The sequence below is a fragment of the Sminthopsis crassicaudata genome, chromosome 4 (genome assembly GCF_048593235.1).
Source record: "Sminthopsis crassicaudata isolate SCR6 chromosome 4, ASM4859323v1, whole genome shotgun sequence".
Lineage (NCBI taxonomy): Eukaryota > Metazoa > Chordata > Mammalia > Dasyuromorphia > Dasyuridae > Sminthopsis > Sminthopsis crassicaudata.
In genome coordinates this window covers 61650257-61663766 of record NC_133620.1, presented here as the reverse complement: position 1 = coordinate 61663766, position 13510 = coordinate 61650257, and the positions used below count along the sequence as shown (strand labels likewise).

The window sequence follows — 13510 nt, the reverse complement described above, 5'->3', positions numbered from 1 at the left end:
TTACTTCAAAAAAGGCATGTAACTTGTGGTTAGTAGCTTTCTATCAAAATTCTAGATCATTTTTTATATGAAATTTTGAAGGAGTCAAATATAATTTACGGAATACTTTGGGGGGTTTTAGTTGGCTCATGGATCCAACTTGTAGGAACACTTTTTTCTTTTTGAGAATATTTTCTTTTCTAGGCTTTCATTTTAGAGCACTATTCAGGATCAATTTCCAAATGCTATTAAAATGAGTAACAAATTTTTGCTAAGAATTTACTGATAGTCCAATGTGATCAGAGCAGTGAATATCACTAGATAGATAAAGACTTCTTCTTTTTGGGCTGGAGTTAAGTGACTTGCCCAGGGTCACACAGCTAGGAAGTGTTAAGTGTCCGAGACCACATTTGAACTCGCGTTCTCCTGAATTCAAGGCTGGTGCTCTATCTACTGTGCCACCTAGCTGCCCTCTAGATAAACACTTCTTGTAGGGGGTATTTACAATCTGTGTGGGCTGCTTGACATGTGTCCCTTTTCTTGCTTGATAAGATAATTGGGACAAGTAGTTCTTGCAAATAGCAGGCAGCCAGCATATTATTTTTTAAGTGAAAAGAAAGATTTGTATGCACTTACCTAAAGCAATTCCTCCATGGGGAGGTGCCCCAAAATCTAAAGCCTGAAGTAGGTGAGAGAGCATTTTAACATCTTCCTGTAATTCCAAAAAGACAATGGTTTTAAAGTTGTACACACACATTCCCATTCTACTCTTTACAGGATATAATTCTAGGTCTCCTTAAACCTTTCTTCCTTAAACTTATTACTCTACATATCTTCTAATAACCCCTAATCTCTAGAGTTTTGTCTTATATCACAGATATCATCTCCTACTTTCCATGCTTTAAATCCTGGAGAATGGATAATTATCCTGTCACCAAGATTTGCCAAATTTCAAGTTCAAATTAATGCTATTTAATGAGTGATATTAAAGCCCTTTTAGGTTTTTCCTCCTTCTAAGTCTTTTCACTATCATTTCAGGTACACATTCTAAATACTCTGTATTTATAAGCAATGTCTCAAGCTCAACACAGGACTATATAAATTATAACAGCAGACTCTAAAGCTATCTTTGGAATGTAAAATGACATTGGCTTACTTTGATTAAAAATATATTCAATTAAAATAAACTTTTAAATGCCAGGATGCGGGCTGGAACCTGTAGGGGTAGGTTACCTTTAACACTGTTTCCAGGACATACTGTTGCTGCTCTGCATTATGAATCCGAATAGAGCCACCTCCTATCTCACTGCCATTCAGCACTAAATCATAATGTTGGCTTCGAACCTAGAAAAGAAGTGGGATTTTCAATAATAAAAAGTTGCTGCCCTGTCTTGATGCAGTTCTACAAGAAGACATTATTATAAGTTTTGAATAAGTAGCAGATTGCTCATTACTGATTCAAAATAGGCAATGTGTAGAGCAGTTTGAATTTTTTTTTTTTTTTTTTTGATGTGCTAACAGTAAAAGTCAATATTGAAGACCTTAATGCAGAACTACAAGCTTTCTGGCTTAATTCATCTCTTTTTTTATTTGAAAGTATAGAAAACAGTACCTTTTCTGGCTCAGTGTAGAGAAGGTGGCTATCGCTGGGATGAGGAGCAGTAAATGGATGATGGGCTGATTCTAGTTCTGTGGAATCCCCCTCTTTAGGAAGGAAGAGTGGAAATTCTACCACCCAAAGGAAGTGGAACAGAGCTGGATCACGAAGGTCTACTCCTCTGGCCTCCAGAAGGTCAGCACATTCCAGGCGTAATTTTCCTAATACAGAACACTATGAATGATAGGAAAAGAATAGGTAGAGGGAAATCCATTAACTGGCACTCGGACTGAATGTAGGGACTCAGCATGTAGGCATCTTCTGAATTTACAGAGATTGTCTAACAAATCATGAGCAATCAGTTAACAAGTATTTTCCTGGATGAAAAAGATGTAGAAAGAGGCAGTAACACTCTGTGCTCACGTGGAAAAACCAACCAACCAACCAGCCAATCACATTTCCTTGTTTTGATCTTTTTTTTTTTTTTTTTTTGCAAGGCAGTTGGGGTTAAGTGACTTGCCCAGGGTCACACAGCTAGGAAGTGTTAAGTGTCTGAGGTCAGATATGAACTCAAGTTCTCCTGATTTCAGGGCTGGTGTTCTTCCCACTGTGCCATCCAGCTGCCACAAAACTATATTTCCTAATGGAGGAAATTAAGGGTATTAGATACTTTTTATTTTCTGCAAGTGACTGGCGCATCCCTCTCCCCTCAATGAGTATGTTTTGATGTTGCTGCCACCACATTATTCTAAACATAACTACTACTTCAGAGATCTCAAAGCACCAATGGGCAATAAGCCCCATAGGACTTGTTAGCAAATGAAAACTACTGAGGGATGTGTACCACAATAGCTTGACATGGTGGTATTTGAAGCACTCTCTGTTGGTGAACCATATTCAGCTTTATAAAAAGTAAAAAGCAAGTAGGCCAGGAGTAAAGGTTTTTGGAAAGGGGGGTTCCAGTGATGGGGAAGATGCCACAGTAAATGGGGGTTCAGATAGCAAAGATAAAAATAATATGGATTCTCTCTGGTTCTGACAAGGGGAAAAGTGAAGAAGCCGAGAAGAGAATAACTTGTGCAGAATAAATCAAAGAAATTTTAAAAGGCTGAAGAGACTTATGGAAAAACAAAAGGAGTCAATCAACAGCAATTTTCAGTGGGATTTAACATTCACGAACTTTATATGTCGAGTTCACTTGAAGACAATAATATTGGAACAGATATATACAAGGAAAGAATTAAAAAACCCATTTATTAAGCTAGCTGTCAGGGATACAAATGCAAGTAAGCCTGTTGGGTCAAGTCCTCAAGAGAGCTTATACTCTATTAGGAGAAGACAACAGCAATTGAACAAGAAAGTTAGAGTAGACGACTAACGTGTCCTTTCCAGGAATGACAGGAGTTTGTGGTTATCCTCCAATGGCTGGAGGATAAGAAGAGGATGGAAGGGGGGAAGCCTGTTATGGCACAGGTCTAAGCCTGGGCAAATGAGGAATGCTGACAGGGTGGGAACTCCTCTCTGGGGGAGTGAGGAACAAGAAGTATGACCTGAAGTTGGCTGGCCTGAGACTGCCCACAGAAGGGGGATCCCTCACTAACCAGAGTCCATGACCACAGGAATGGGACTCTTATTTTCTTTTTCTTTTCTGCTGAGGCAATTGGGGTTAAGTGGCTTGCCCAGGATCATACAGCTAGGAAGTGTTAACTGTTGGTTCTTGTAGTTGGCCTTCAATGTGTGAGCTAAGCACACTAGATAGAAGACGTTGAGGGATGGACTCAGGTGTGAGCTAAGGAAAATACTCCTAGCAATTAAAGCTATGAAAAAGGAAACAAGTCTGTCTGAGAGAGAGTAGTCTCTTTCAGCTGAGGCCTTCAGACAGAAGCTGCATTCACTGCAGTTCATGTAGAGCAGAGAATTAACAAATTACAGTCTGTGGGCCAAATTAGTGCTCTGTCTGATTTCGTAGAACCAGACCAGTGAATTAAATGATTTTACGTTTTTAAATATTATATACAATTATTTAAATACAATAACTCTTTTTTGAAAATGTACAAATCACTCTTAGCTCAAACAGCACTTAAGTTGACATGTAGGCTCTGTCTGCTATCTGAAGTTTGCTGACACCTATCAATAGGAAAAAACTCCTACTCCAAATACAAGATTCTGTGATTTTACACTCATGTGTGATATCTTTAAGAAAACTATCCCTCCTAAAGGCTAAAGGTTATCTTCTACTCACAAAGAGAATTCAAATAAGGTTTTTTCTAGGTACATTATGAAATTCATTTAGACAGAGTGAACATAGATTTCCAGAGATCTTGGCATTAACAAAATATTTTCAAACACATTTTATGTCACTATTTTATGGAATTACTACCCAATTTCCAATGTGTGCTACACAGTTCTTGCCATAGGCTACTGAACTCAAATGCAGATCAGACATCCTATGACTTCCTCTTTAAGAAAGGCCTTTACTGGGAGTTGGGAATGGGGACATGTGTGCAATCTTCCTTACCACTTTTTTATGTTCTCCAGCAGCTAACAGAAGCACATCTTCTTCCTGGACCTTCATTAGTCTGATTAGAGCTGATTTCTCCTCTTCCTTTAAGAGCTTAGTAAGTGGAGACTTTCCACTTCCACTGGTCTTCAGAAATATGGGTGAAACCTCCTATGGTTAAGAAAGAGTCTTGTAAATACTACCTAGAAATTTTGCAAAGGGCTTTTGTTGGGCAAAAAATTATTTTCTTTTTATGTTCTTTGTTGTTGTTGTCATTTTATAAATTTAGTTACTGGAGACAATTGTTGGAGAGGTGCTGGGAAAGTATGTATATTGACTCTCTTGAGTCAAAAGCTTTGAAAAAACCAAACTAAATACAGCTGGATAGTAGTTTATATCTTTCAGTCAACTACATGACTGAAAATGTAGTCTGTTAGAGAAAATAATCTTTTTTTTTTTTCTTTTCCCTGAGGCTGGGGTTAAGTGACTTGCCCAGGGTCACACAGCTAGGAAGTGTTAAGTGTCTAGGAGACCATATTTGAATTCAGGTCCTCCTGAATTCAGGGCTGGTGCTCTATCCACTGTGCCACCTAACTGCCTCGAGAAAATAATCTTTAAAAAATGTCTGTTCTCTATTCATATTTTCATTAGGTACTCTTAATGCATGTACAGTCTAACAGAGTAAAGAAAAATGGGCATAAAAGTTGGTTTTCTATGTTCAGAGTAGCCATGTAGGAAGCCAAGTTGTTAAGTCAAATAACAACAGTATCTAAGACTTTTTAAGGTTGGCAAAATGCTTTAGCATATCATCTCATTTGATCTCAATGACAACCCTAGGAGGAAAGCATTATTATTATCCTCTTTTTTACAGATGAATAAATTGAAATAGAGAGAAGCTAAGTGACTTATTTAGGGTCACTTAATAAGTGCTTGAAGCAGGATTTCAACTCAAGTCCTGAGTCTAAAGAACATAAAGTTTGATTTAAAATCTTTAAAACCCATTAAAACCTAAGAGTGATACAAAAAGACATGAATACCACTATTTATGTGGCAAGGTGAAAGAAAAGAAAATTGTACTAATTAAATCTGTACTGGATAGAGCTTAATGGCTCATTATGTAGTCCTTTTTGTTGGACAGTTGGTTTTCAGTTCCATCCTAGTCTTTGGACCCCAAATGTGGGTTTTCTTGGCAAAGATACTTGGCAAAGAGTTGCCATTTCCTTCTCCTGGTCATCTGAGAGAAGGAAACTAAAGTAAACATGGTTATTGACTTTCCCAGGGTCACACAGTAAGGCAGTGTTTGAAGTCGGACTAGTCTTACTAACTTCAGGCTGGGCATTCTATCTATAGTCGCTTAACTACCCCAACATAGGCCTTACACTTTACGAAATACTCTCCTTCCAACAACTCTGAGGCAATTGTTCCAAAGATTATTATTCTCACTTTGGAGACAATGAGGTTTGGAGAGACTCAATGATTTGCAGCTTATAAGTGGCAGAGCTAGAAGCTGAGCCCGGCTCTTGGGGTCTAAGATCAATGCTTTTTCCACGACAGTAAGGTGACCCTCATTAAAAGTTCTATATCATGAATAGGAAGTAAAAAGCTCCTGATGCAATAGACTCATTCCTTTCTTACCTGATTAAAATGGTTAATGGCAAATTGCTTAATGGTCTCAAAGTCTTTACTTCTCAAATATTTCTGAAAAACAAAGAGCCAGAGTTCTCAATATGACACACAGTTTCACAAATTTAGGGCTACTGTATAAGATGAATTAAGATAGGTATTTACAACACTGAGGAATTCAATAAAACTAGTTTCTGCTGCTGCATGACAATCACTGAGAATTTTATGTTGTTCTTCCTATTTCAGCTCCACATCTCATCTTTATTGATCTTTTCTCTTGAGGATATGGGACTCAGTGGGAAAGGCAATATTTTTCAGTTTTTGTATCACTACCATACTCTGAAAAATAAGTAATGCTTCCTACATAATGGAATACTCATAATTTGATGATTAAGACTTTTAAAAAAATTCTCAAATCTTCAGTTTTTAACTGTATTTATATTCATCTGATTAACTTTTTCTGTTAGAATCATCTCATTAAACATTTATTCAATGCCTCTTTCACTAGAGATACCTCTCCATTCCCTCCGGATACACTCTCTGAGGAGGTTTATAGGAGCTGGGAAGACAGCATAAGAATTAAATGATAAGTTTTATTAACTTTTCAGATGAGTATAATCTGAGATATATTAGCTGAGGCAGGTCTGAACTATATAAGCACACCTACTTTCCAATTTTAAGAAGTAACTTCCAGGTAGTGATGTGCTGCTTGAAGGTTTGATAACCAGGTTCTTTTTTTTTGCGGGGGGGGGGGGGGGGGAGATAAGGGAGAAGTGCATATGGTATACTCCCAACCCCTTCAATTTATTCTTTATTTACTTTTTGGAATATTCATTCAAAAATTTTAATTTCCAAATTCTTTCCTTGGCTTCTGTCCATCTCTCACTCATTGAGAAGGAACTGTGGTATCAGTTATACATACAAAATCACAAAAAATATCCTTAATTGCCACATTAAAAAAAAAAAAGGCAGCAAGAAATGTAAAGTATAAAATCATTTCCATCTGCGCTCAGACTGTCAGTTCTCTTTTTGAAGGTAGACTGCATTTTTTAAAAAATAAATTCTTCAGAATTGTCTTAGATCATTATATTGCTGAGAATACTGTTGTTTGTTCTTTGTTCTCAAAGAGGACCATGACATCAGAGAGGGGATGCCATGACATGCAAACGAGCTGGACTTAAATGAGGATGGGCTGTGCAAAGTCACTAGTTTCATCTTCTCCTCTGCAGCCATCTGGATCCAGTGGCAAGCTATAAATCAGGACAAGTGTAGCTGGTCCTGGATGCAGTGGGAGACCTTGGCCTTTTTAAGCTAAAGGCTTTAATAGTTCTCAGATTGAAGCAACACCCATTCAGTTATTAAGTCAGGTAAAAGTGAGGCAGACAATGGTCTCTTTTACCAAGTCAATAAAAGAAAAATCTGGGAAGGGAAAGACTTGAGGATTTCTGGCCAAAACAGAACAATTGCTATTTATATACACTCTGAGCCAATCATCATCCCACACAATGATCAAATGGGGCTTTGGCCTAGGGCCTACTGTTGGCCAATCAATGAGAGTTAGAAAGATCTGGGTTTAAGACATGGCCCTAGAGAGTGGCTAAGTCATTTGCAGTTGATCATCAATATTGCTGTTAATATGTATACTGTTCTGATTCTTCTCACTTCACTTTTCATCAGTTCATGTAAGTCTCCCCAAGTTTTTCTAAAAGCTGGCTGTTGTTCATTTTTTATAGCACAACAGAATTCCATCACAATCACATACTACATCTTGGTCAGCTATGTACCAATTGATGGGCATTTAATTAATTTCCGATTTCTTGCCACCACAAAAAAGAGCTGCTATAAATATTTTTGTACATATAAATCCTTTTCCTTTTATTTCTTAGAAATATAGACCTAATAGTGATATTTCTGAGTCAGAGTTTATACAGCTTTAAAGCCCTTTAAGCAAATTTCACCAACACTGCATTGGTATCCCTACTTTTCCACATTCTCTCTAACATATGTAATTTTTCTTTTCTGTCACATTAGCCAATCTGTATAACTGACAACTTCAAGAAATTTGTTGTAAATTTTTTTTCACAATTATGAATACTATGTATTTTCCTCCATCCTATTTTCCCCTTTTATCCACTCTTTTTCTTATTTCACTCTATCAATTCTCATTTTTTTTGTCTTTTACCTATCCCAATCTGCCCTCTTTTTCTAAGATATTTGCATATGCAAATAGGGACAATAGTCAGGTATTCTGATAAATAAGAAACTTTTGTTGATGTTAATTATACCAAGAAACTAATTTTTTTGAGCAAGGGATTTTGGTAAAGCAGCTCTGATGCTAATGTAGAGCAAATGTACACTAACCATCAATGAATAACAAATTAATCATCTAAAATGAGTTAATTGCTCCTGAGGGAGCTTAAGCATATTAAAAATTTCTCAATAATTACTCTTGAAAATAAAAGAATAAATCATCTTCTGTTACTCTGTTAGGCTCAAAAACAATGCCATTTTGATGTACTAAAAGAACTGATAATGAAATAAGCTAAAAATACTACAACCTCTTGTCAGCCCTGAGGTATCAATCCTGATGTTGGATAAATAATAGCATAGGTCTTAAATCTGTAAGTTGTTTGAGTGGTTAACAGAACCTGAAGTTGTTAACAATCTTATTGCCATAAGATTTTATAAATGATTAATAGAGCCATGACTTTTAGGGATATTTAAGTTACAATATAAACATCCCTTGTAACAAAATTTGTTTTCTGTATCAACTTACTAATATGGCACATTTCTACTTCCCGACTAGTATCTAGTAGATTGCTTTACTAGAAGCAAAATATCACTTACTGCTCCTCCAGGAATACATATGGCTTTGATGGTGCCTTGGGGTTCCTTAAGTACATCTTGAAGAAACTCAATCTCTGTGTTCCGAAATATGTCATTGACATCAACAATCTGATAGATGAATAACAAAAATGGGCAGTGAAATAAAACAATAGTCACAGAAAAGCTTTTGTGTTTTAATAATTTTGCTAATGTAACTTCATTTGTATTTACATATTTACATTTTTGCTCAATATAGAAATTTTCTATGGTTAGTTATCATCTAATGTTGATGACATAAGAGACAGCAGTTGTGAGCTACTTGCAAGTAAATACCTAGTGAAAAGATGTGAGTATCTTGACTTCCAACTTCTATACATTACCTTTTAAGATTTGTATTCCATATAATTTGGAAGGTTTTTAGTAGAGTTTAAATTTTAAGGAGATTTCCTTTGGAGATGGGGAATGAGGGCCAAGATGGCAGAGAGTAGATAGGTCTTTGTCTGAGCTCTTCCTGATTTCTCTCAAATCAACACCAGATCAAGCCTCTTGAAAGGGTTTTGGAGTGACAGAACCCACAAATATTTGGAGTGTAAAAAAATTCTAGCAGAAGATATGTTGGAAGAACTTCAGAAAAAGTGTGTCTCAATTGCAGTCCAGCCTAGATGTAGCACAAGGACCTAGGGGGGTCCCTGGAGGAAATCTAGTGGGAGGTTCTTAACCAAAATATAGCAGTGTTTGCTAGTCTATCCTGGTTCAGAAGTTAAGTGGATGAGCAGAATACCTGTGAGACCTCCAATACAACTGCAGAAGGCAAATAGTGAGGTCCTGAACCTCAGTATAACAAGTAAGATTTATTCACACCCACCTCAGCAAGGGAAGAAAGTTGGCAGCTCTGGCCTGCAAGGGCAGCATGAGCTGCTGTGGCGTGTAGAGGAAGCTTGGGACAATCTCCTCTTTTCCCTAAGAACAGACTTCAACCTTTAAAAATGAGCAAAAAAGCAGAAAGAGTTCTAACTGTAGATAGATTTTATGGAGACAGAGAAGAACAGACCTCAAACTCCAAGGATAAGAAAGGCAAAACATCTCCAGATGAAGGTTCAAAGGGTGATATGAGTTAATCTCGATCTCACAAGGCTCTCTTGGAAGAATTCAAAAAGGATTTTAAAAGAGAGTTAGAAGAAAAATGAAAAAAGGAATGAGAGCTCTGAAAAGGAAACATACAAATTGTCTGAAGAAAATCACTCCTTAAAAATTAGTTTTGGCGAAATGGAAAAAGAAAACAATTCCTTTAAAAAAATGGAATTTGTGAAATGGAAAAATAAAAATCCAATGAGCAAAATAACTCATTTAAAAGTCCATTTGGCCAAATGCAAAAGGATTTTTTAAAAAGCTAACTGAAGAAAATAATTCACTAAAAATTAGAACTGAACAAATGCAAGTGAATGATTCAACGAGACATCAAGAATCAGTCAATCAAAACCAAAAAAATTGAAAAAAATAGAAGAAAATGTAAACTACCTTATTGGAAAACAATTGACCTGGAAAACAGATCCAGAAGAGACAACCTAAGAATTATTGAATTACCTGAAAACTATGTTGAAAAAAAAAAAAAGAGCCTAGACAACATCTTTCAAGAAATCATCAAGGAAAACTCCCTAAGGTCCTAGGTAACCTAGGTAACCAGAGGGTAAAACAGCCATTGAAAGAATTCACCTATCACCTCCTTAAAGAGACTCCCAAATGAAAACTCCAAGGAATATTATTGCTAAATTTCAGAATTATCTTATTAAGGAGAAAATACTGCAAGCAAACAGAAAGAAACAATTCAAATACTGAGGAGTTACAATCAGGAGTACTCAGAATGTAGTGGCTTCTACTTTAAAGGATTGAAAGGCCTGGAATATGATATTCTAGACGGCAAAGGAATTTAGATTGCAGCCAAGAATCAACTATTCAGTAAAATTAAGCATTATCTTTTTTTAGGGGAAAAGATGGACATTTAATAAAATAGGATATTTTCATTTATTTTTGATGAAAAGACCAGAGTTGAATAGAAAATATGATCTTCAAATATAGAAATCAAGAGCAACATAAAAAGGCAAAAGGGAAGGAAAAAAAAAAACCACTATGTTTTTTAAAAGTTAAAATGTTTCCCCATTAAAATGGGAAAATGATATATTTAACTTTTGATAAGAGATATACTTAGAGGGTATAGGTGTAATTTGACTTTACTATGATATAAAAAAGAAACTGAAGTAGAAAAATGTTAAGGGACAGGTCAATTCTCCAAGAGCCTCAACAGCTGTGGATCATAACATCTGAAGGAGTTGCAGGGCAGTCTTTGCTGACACAGGTGTTGCAGACTGGGAATGAGATAGAGGCATAGGGAAGAGGAGAGAGGCCAGACAATGCAACAGTCTCTCAGTCAGAGAACAGCAACTGCCTCTCAGTCTCCTTGTACTGTCTTCTCACAAGAGAAGATCCATTCTAGGTTAGATCTTCAGCAGCCACTGTCAGGTGGCCCCTGTGTATTCCAACAGAAAAGGGATTGTACTAGAAAAGGAAAGGGAAGGTAAAATGGGGCAAATTACATCACGTGAAGAAGCAAAAAAGACCTATTATAGTTGAAGGAAAGAAGGGAAGGGGATGAGCACTGCGTAAACCTTAATCTCATCATATTTGGCTCAGAGAGAATGTCAGACATTGAATATAGGAATTTCTCTTGCCTCATATTTCACAGAAAAAAATTGAGGCTGTTCACTATGAATTCACACTTCTTCCTTTTTCCTCACCTTTAAACTGAAACTATCTCTTTTTTTGTCCTAACTTGTATGATGAGGGAACTTAATCCTTACCAAGGTTAACCCCTTTACTTGCTTAACTGATCTCATTCCATTCCAACACATCCCAAAGATTGTCTCTTTGGGCATTTCTACTTTATCACTTATTTTTCCATCTTTTCCTAAGTCATTCCCTACTGCTCACAATTATGTCCCTGGCTCCCCTATCAGCAATGTGTTGCTTGATTCTTCTGTCCCTACTCAGTCTCCTCTATCTTTTTGATCCTTTGTGGCTAAATTCCTTGAAAAGCCCATCTACAATAGTGATCTCCATTTTCTTTCTTTTTACTTGACTCCTTAAAATTCAGCTCCTGACCATATTATTCTACCAAAACGATTTTTTTCCAAAAAGTTACCAATGAGCTCTGAATTGCCCTTTCTCATTCTTCAATCTCTTGATCTCTCTGCAGCCTCTGACATTGTTAATCACTTGCTTCTGGTTATTCCCTTCTTTTTGGGTTTTCTGTTTTCCCTTTTCTCGTGATTCTCTTCCCAACTATATGACTGCTCCTTCTCAATCTCCTTTCCTGGATCCCACTGTACTACTTCACTTGGTGATCTCATTAGCCCTTATGGATTTAATTATCACATCTATGCAAACAATTCTTAAATCTACATCTCTTGCCCCAATCTCTGCCGAATTCTATAATCTCCTTTCTCCAATCGCCTTTCAGACACCTTGAATTGGCTGTCCAGAAGATTCCCTAAACTCAATATATACAAAATTGCCCTCATTATTCCCTTACATTTTCCTATCACTGTGAAAGACAGAGGTCATTGGTAACTTTTTTTCTTTTCTTATTCTGCCCTCTCACACTTCCATCACTCTAGGTCAGGTTCTTATGCCTGAATTACTATAATTACTAACTGGTTGGTCTGGCTGCATTATGTCTCTCTCCATTGATATGTCCTCCATCCAGGCACTAAAGTAGTTTTCCTAAAGTGTAGGTCTGATCATGTCACCTAAGTGGCTCCTTATCACTTCAGGATCAAATACTAAATCCTCCATTTGGCATTTAACATTCTTCACCACCTAGCCCACTCCAACCTTTCAGTCTTCTTACATCTCATTCCTGGAACTGTACAAATAAGACCCCGGCCCCCCCCACCTCTCTGCTCAAGCACTTTTTCTAGCTATCTCACATTCCAAATGTTCTCTTTTCTCATCTCTCTACCTTCTGCCTTCCCTGGTTGCTTTTAAATCTCAACTAAAATTCTACCTTGTACAGGTAGCCTTCCCCAATCCCTCTTAATTTTAGTGCCTTCCCTCTGTTAATTATTTCATATTTACTCTGTGTGTAGCTGGTTTGTGCATTATTTGTTTGCTTGTGGTATCCGCCATTAGACTATGAACTCCTTCAGGGCAAGGACAGTCCTTTAGCTCTTTTTGAATCTCCAATAGCTAGTTAGTACAATGCCTGACACTTAATAAGACTTAAAAAGCTTAATGACTGATTAAAAAAACACAGGTATTTAAAAAAAAACCCTACCAAGTGACAGAATTGCAGTATTATATAAATCAAATTTTTTCTAAGGAAAACATTGAGGACATTTTGAATACATGCTCTTGCTTTGGGAGTTACATCCTTTTCTTTTTCCACCAATTAAAAACACATTGAATTTAAATAATATAATGGAAACACAAAAAAACCCCATCATCATCATCATCATTAAACTTGTACTCATTTAACTTTCAAAGTATGTCTCTGGTCAAACACTTCTGATTAGAAGAGTATTTTATGACTAGTTTGATCCTTAGTCTCCATGTTAAGGCTAAGAGTAGAATTTTTCATTTGATTTTATGGGTACCTGGTTCATTTGAAATTGGACTAATCAGAATTCAGACTTCTTTCTAGGTTTTGAGTACATCCCTCTCTCCTGGTTCTCTTCCTACCTATGTGACAGATCCTTCTTAGTCTTCTTTCCTGAATCTTCATCTAGACAATGCCCTCTAACTTTAGGGAAGCAATGGGGTTATTATATCCTGGACCCTTTTTCCTTCTTCCACTATGCTACTGAAATACCTTCAGCATAATGAGATAAGAGATATCTATAAAACTTGAATCACCTTGCTATTTCCCAAATTATCAGAGTCCATCCTTCACTTATATTTGTTACTTTTTATTCTCCCATCAAATTATGAAA

The 13510-nt window shown here is 36.6% G+C and overlaps 1 protein-coding gene across 3 annotated transcripts in view; it reads right to left on the bottom strand.

Annotated features, from left to right (window-relative positions):
- DARS2 (aspartyl-tRNA synthetase 2, mitochondrial) overlaps positions 1–13510 on the bottom strand; it is a 37791-nt gene that overhangs the window by 10214 nt on the left and 14067 nt on the right. For all 3 annotated transcript variants that reach the window (XM_074308375.1, XM_074308374.1, XM_074308376.1), the window contains 6 exons: positions 8547–8654; positions 5712–5774; positions 4095–4247; positions 1592–1810; positions 1213–1323; positions 616–691 (listed from right to left, as the gene is read on the bottom strand). In XM_074308375.1, the coding sequence (XP_074164476.1) occupies positions 616–691; positions 1213–1323; positions 1592–1810; positions 4095–4247; positions 5712–5774; positions 8547–8654 (730 nt within the window). The remainder of the gene's footprint in view (positions 1–615; positions 692–1212; positions 1324–1591; positions 1811–4094; positions 4248–5711; positions 5775–8546; positions 8655–13510) is intronic.